This window comes from Suricata suricatta, chromosome 17 (genome assembly GCF_006229205.1).
Source record: "Suricata suricatta isolate VVHF042 chromosome 17, meerkat_22Aug2017_6uvM2_HiC, whole genome shotgun sequence".
Lineage (NCBI taxonomy): Eukaryota > Metazoa > Chordata > Mammalia > Carnivora > Herpestidae > Suricata > Suricata suricatta.
In genome coordinates this window covers 3774798-3780942 of record NC_043716.1, presented here as the reverse complement: position 1 = coordinate 3780942, position 6145 = coordinate 3774798, and the positions used below count along the sequence as shown (strand labels likewise).

Below are 6145 nucleotides of genomic sequence, written 5' to 3'. Positions count from 1 at the left end.
CGAAGAGACGAGACTGTGACGTGACCCGTGTGAGGTCTGCAGAGTGGCCAGGTTTGGAGAGAGAGAGAGAGAGAGAGAAAGTGGAGTGGCAGGTGCCTGGACTGGGGGCGGGTCAGGGAGTCCCTGTTGGCTAGGGGCCAAGCTCCTGCAATCGATATGAAGAGGTCTAGAGACGGGGTGCACAGCAGGAGGACAGGAAAACATGGTCACCATGGTAAGTTTTATCTTCTGCATATTCTACTCCAAGTTTAAAAAGACAAAAACAGAGCCAGCATCCTCCCGCCCGCCCACACCCTGGGGAGGGTTGAGGAGCCAACCCGCTGATGGGAACACGTCGGCTCTGTGCTTTCTTTCTCCGGCGGCTTCTCCGGCCACAGGGACACACATGGATGCCACGTGCCGGGAGCGCCCCTGGGGACGGGAGAGAAGCCCGTGAGGGTGCCAGATGGCCGGGCTGAGGGGGGCGGGTGGCACGCGGAGGCGGGGAGAGGACCCACTGCTCATCCCGACGCCGCACACCTCCTCCAGCCATGGACGGCGCCGGGCGACAGCAGGTGCACACCCTCCTTCCCGTCTGCCTCGCCCTGGCCTTCGCCCTCGCCGCCCTGGGCAGCAGCCACTGGTGCGAGGGGACCCGCAAGGTGCTAAAGCCGCTGTGCCAGGACCATCCGGGAGGACTGCCGTGCATTCACCTCAGCGGGGACCACCACAATGAGAGCCAGGCCGTCCAGTACTTTTGGGAGACCGGGGATGACATGTTCTTCCGGAACCGGCTCCACGTGGGGCTCTGGCAGTCCTGTGAGGAGAGCCTCAGTGGCTCAGGTGAGCACAGCCCGCAGGTGCCGGGGGCGGGGCGGCAGGTGCTGAGGGCGGGGCCGCAGGTGCAGGGGGCGGGGCAGTAGGTGCAGGGGGCAGGGCCACAGGTGCTGGGGTGGGCACGCGCGGCAGGTGCGAGGGGCTTGGGAGCCAGGCCGCTGGGGTTTGAATCCCAGCTCTGCCGCTGGCCGCCTCCGTGTCCTCGGGCAAGCTTCCTCACCTCTCCGAGCCTACGCTTTCTCATCTGTGAAATAGGAATGACAGTGGCACCTGTGAGCAGGAGTTATTCCGAAGAGCCAGTGATTGGGTTCCCTGCCTTGCAACGGCGCCTGGGGCGGGGCGTTTGGAAGCGTCTTTGCACTGGAAACCACAGGTTCTCTGGGCCCCTGGAGGGCTCTGTCAGTTAAGTGTCCGACTCTTGATTTCCCTCGGGTCAAGATGCGTGGGTTCGAGCCCCACATCGCGTTCCATGCTGACAATGTGGAGACTTCTTGGGATTCTCTCTGTCTGCCCCCTTGCTCTGTCTGTCTGTCTGTCTGTCTCTCTGCAAATAAAGAAATAAACTTAAAAGTAAAATTTTAAAATTAAAAAATAAAGAAATGGCAGGTTCTCTTGAAAAATTGACTGTATTATTGGCGGGAAGGAAATCTCCCTCTGCGGGGGGAGGAGGATGCCTTCCAGAAGTAAGAATTTTTTTAATGTTTTATTTATTTTTGAGAGAAAGAGAGAGACAGCGTGAGCAGGGGAGGATCAGAAAGGGAGGGAGATACAGAATCTGAAGCAGGCTCCAGGCTCTGAGCTGTCAGCACAGAGCCCGATGTGGGGCTCGAACCCATGAGCCGTGAGATCATGACCTGAGCCAAAGTCAGACACTTAACTGATTGAGCCACTCAGGCACCCCCAGAAGTAAGAAGCTCTGGAAATTCTTGCAATAACCTGCAAAGTAGGTAGTATTTCCTCAGCTCACAAAGCAGGAAACTGAGGCTCCGAGTTCAGGTCATATAGGTGGCGGGCCCAACCCTGATTTTGCCATATTACTCAGCCCCGATTCCATATCTTTTGAACTTCTGTGGGTTGGTAAGGGAAATGGGGGAGGAAGACAAGTGAGAAGATGGAAGGGAACGGTTAATATTTGGAGCACCTATTTCAGAAAAAAAATTTTTTTTTGTTTTACATCCTGAGGAGCTAAGAAAGCGGGGGGCTGAACTCTGCAGCGTCAGACAGTCTGGGTGCAGACCCAAGCCCAAGCTGGGGCCACAATGCTCTGCCCTTCCTGGTAGGAAAGCACACTCCTCAAGGTGGAAAGAGAGGGTGTCCCCATTTCTCTGTGGACCTCAGGCTTAACACATTAATTTTTTTTTAATTTTTTTATGTTTTTTATTTATTTTTGAGAGACAGAGAGAGAAAGAGAGAGAGAGCGTGAGCAGCGGAGGGTCAGAGAGAGAGGGAAGCACAGAATCTGAAGCAGGCTCCAGGCTCTGAGCTAGCTATCAGCACAGAGTCCGACGTGGGGCTCGAACCCACGAACTGTGAGATCATGCCCTCAGCTGAAGCCAGACGCTCAACCGACTGAGCCACCCAGGTGCCCCAACACATTAAATTTCTTGACAGCATTTGTTTTCCCTGGATTTCTAATTGCCTTTTCCTATCCTTATAGCATTAGTGGCGTCTTCCTGAGGTCTAAGTAAAAGTCCCCAAGTAGAAACACTCTCATATGCTGCTTACTCCTCTCCATCCTGCCCCAGTGGGGGCCACCAAGGGGCAGTGTCTAGTCTCACCCTTCCATGTGTCCCTGTCCGTACATATGGCCTTTGCTTTCAGTGTGGTGCGCACGAGGCAGCAGCCCCTAGAGCTAAAGCTACCGGAAGGGCCTTCTGCCCCTCCTGTGGGAGGTGCAGCCACCAGCTATCTTCCTGTGAGTCCTCCTCCTCCACCCCCACAGACACAGGAGGCTCATGACCCTGCGTTCTAGAGGGCCCTGCAGGCAGGCTCAGATCCTCAGTTTGGAACATATGGTTACCAAACCCATAAGCAGGTTGCTTGGGAGCTTCCACTCCCCTTCCAAGCCCCATGTGCGGTCTGTCTACTTCTATGTCCATAGCTGCAGATAAGCATCACTCCAGCTAGCAGATGTTTGCTGTGCATGACCATTGCCCCGGAAGTGAATGCAAGTCCAGGTGCCCGGTGCAGGAGATTCTGATTCAATCAGTGTAAATAGGGTCTAAATATCTACAGTCCTTTAAACACACACACACACACACACACACACACACACACACACACACACACATATATATATAACTAAGGTAATATCTATACATAGATAAGAGATCAAATCATTTAAAAACACTTATAAGAGAAACCAAAATTCCTCTGCTGCCTTCCTGCTCTATAAACTGGTCCCACACGCAGGGAAACCACTTTTAGCTTAGTCATTTCTTCTGGTATTTGCCTCCATCTTTCAAAAACCATATGCTGTCTTCACATTAGACATGATTTACTGACTTCCTATCATGATAGATAAGAATAATTAATCATTTCTTCTGGTATTTGCCTCCATGTTTCAAAAACCATAGGCTGTCTTCACATTAGACATGATTTACTGACTTCCTATCATGATAGATAAGAATAAATCTCTCATACCACCACATCCCATGTCTGTTCTGCCATGTTCCTAATATACTTATATAGCTCTTTTCTATAAATCAATAAACCAATAATTATTTAGACTGTATAAATATTGTTTGTCACAGAAGTAAGCAGGTGCTACATTACATTAACTTACTTGTACAGCCCTTTGCTTTTCCTGGAGTTCCTAATTGCCTTTTCTTTTCCCATCCTCATAGCATTGTCTTTTTTATTCCCCTAAGCTCTCTTTTCTATCTGGTGTTATCTGTATCTCTAGTAAGCTCCCCTGATGATTAAGACACACACCAGAGTTAGAGAAACATGCCCCGGGGTACAGCAAAGCCCTCTGGAAAGAGCATTCATGAATGTGCAACATGGAACAAATTCATCAAAAGCCATTGCCTTGTCAAGCACAGGATGAGGGGAACGGAGGGATACGAAGGTGAGTGGACCACAGTGGTGAGGATCGAGGTGAAACTAAAGCAAGGAAACATGTGACCATGATTATCACAAAGATTCACATATGATATCGGAATAGAAAGGGGGAAGAGGTTATTCACAGCTCTGGGCATGGCGAAGGCTTCATAAAGGAGGCGGCCACTGGACTGTGATCTTAACAGACAGATATTAGGATATTCCAGGCCGACAGGCCAGAGTGTCTGAGGCAGAACAGTCCAGGCGTCTGCATTAGAACCCAAGGCAGAGTGGAAAGGGGAGCCACATTACAGAAGAACTTAACATGGCTTTTCAATGTCACCTAAGACAACTTCTCCTGCCCTACAACACGAGGTCACGGTCACTCCCAGGACAAGGAACTGGGCAAGACAGTGTTCCCTAGAACGAATCACCTAACTGAACAAAATGAGAGCATTGCTGTTTATAACATCAGAAGAGGTTGGGCCACGGCGGACCCCGAAACTGAAGGCAGGAGTTATAGTGGAAGTTAGAGGCTTGGGAGCTGCTTCGCCAGTGACCAGGGAGTTCGGAGAAAAGATTCTGCAGGTGCTGGGCTTGACAGAAGGGTGGGAAGGCCACATCTCTTAAATGATGTCAAAGGTACGGGCTTCAGGGAGGACCGGCATATGGCGCATGCCTGACAGACTCACACAAACACTATACGGGTAGATGATGTCAACTGTCCCTGAGCTTTCTGATAAAAGCCTGTGACCCAGGTGGGAGGAGGGGGCCTTCTCCACCTAAACCAGGGGCTGACACAGTTATGGGGCCGTGAGAAGACCTTCTGTGCTTCTTCCTCTAGAGACCCAGAATCTCCTTGACGCATCTACCAACCCAGGGAGCGTTTCCTAGACACACACACACACACACACACTGCCTTCTCATGGATGACACCACCACAAGGTTTTAAATATATTGTCAGGAACACAGGCTGAATTCTAAGGAGAGTTGATGTTCTCAGTGGTTCATGGACAAAGCCAAGTAGAGATAAAGAGTGTAATTCTTGACCCCTTTCTGATTTATGTGCATCTTATACACTTGAGGTCAAACCAGAAAGAGGCGTTTTTGGCAAGTGCCTTGCTGGGTTTTCTCAAAGATTAGCACCCGGCCCCCACCAGAGATCCCTTTTGAGATGCTCTTTGCAAAGTTAAAGAAAAAGAGTTTCGATCATCAGAAAAAATTGGAAAATGTTGCCTGTTCCATTTTCTTCTTGGAAATTGTCGACGCACACTCACATATTAAGACTTTTCAGTCCCACAAAAAAGAAAACTGTTTCCTGTTTATTGCATAGCCCAGTGTTTCCCAAAATTATTGATCATAGAAAAAGAGCCTGTTCAGAGGAACATTCTGTGTAGAAGTCTGTTTTTAAATTTTTAATTTTGTTTATTTTTGAGAGAGAGACAGACAGACAGAGGGTGATCAAGGCCCAGGAGAACACGTCAGCTGCAGAATGTAGCCTGGGCCCCTGGGTGAAGATTAGTCTCCACAAACATCTGCTACTAAGTCGCATTTATCACAAGTGCCTGGGAGATTCGTGCTACAGAAAAGGATTACTCCCCTACTCACGCATACGCGCTCTCTCTCAAAAGTAAATACACATTAAAAGAAAGAAAGAAAGAAAAGGATTCCAGCGAAAGGTGAATGGGAGGGCACCCAAACTGCTCAAAGGGAGCGTTCAGGAGGAGAGGGGGGCTCAGGACACCTGACGGTAAGGGCTCCATCCTGGGGAGGGTGCGCCTCGATCTGGGAAGCCCAGCAAAGGGGTCTCGGGAAGTCCAACCCCTCCCCCAGCTCTGAGGCCCCTCGAGGCCTCCCTGGATCTTTTCCTCCGGAATCAGCTTTATCTCTGTCCCAGCAAGAGCGGTCCTCCAGGGCAGCCCTTACCCGGAGCGTGATTCTAAGACATCTACTGCACAAACCACTTCTCCTGTTCCTCTTCCGATTGCCCCAAGTGCTTTTTTTTTCCCTCCATAATATTTTATTGTCAAATTGTTTTCCACACAACACCCAGTGCTCTTCCCCTCAAGTGCCCTCCACCATCACCATCACCTCTCTTCCCCCCTCCCCCCTCCCCCCCAACCCTCAGTTCATTCTCAGCATTCAATAGTCTCTCAAGTTCTGCATCCCTCTCTCTCCCCAACTCTCTCTCCCTCCTCCGTTCCCCCTGGTTCTCCATTAGGTCTCTCTTGTTTTCCTGCTAGACCTATGAGTGCAAACATATGGTTTCTGTCCTTCTCTGCCTGGC

The 6145-nt window shown here is 50.4% G+C and overlaps 1 protein-coding gene across 1 annotated transcript in view; it reads left to right on the top strand.

Annotated features, from left to right (window-relative positions):
* The first annotated feature begins 477 nt into the window (after positions 1 to 477).
* The window catches only part of GSG1L2 (GSG1 like 2), a 12549-nt gene continuing 6881 nt past the window's right edge, over positions 478 to 6145 (top strand). Inside the window, exon 1 of the mRNA XM_029928818.1 lies at positions 478 to 822. Coding sequence (XP_029784678.1) covers positions 531 to 822 — 292 coding nt within the window. The 5' untranslated portion in view covers positions 478 to 530. The remainder of the gene's footprint in view (positions 823 to 6145) is intronic.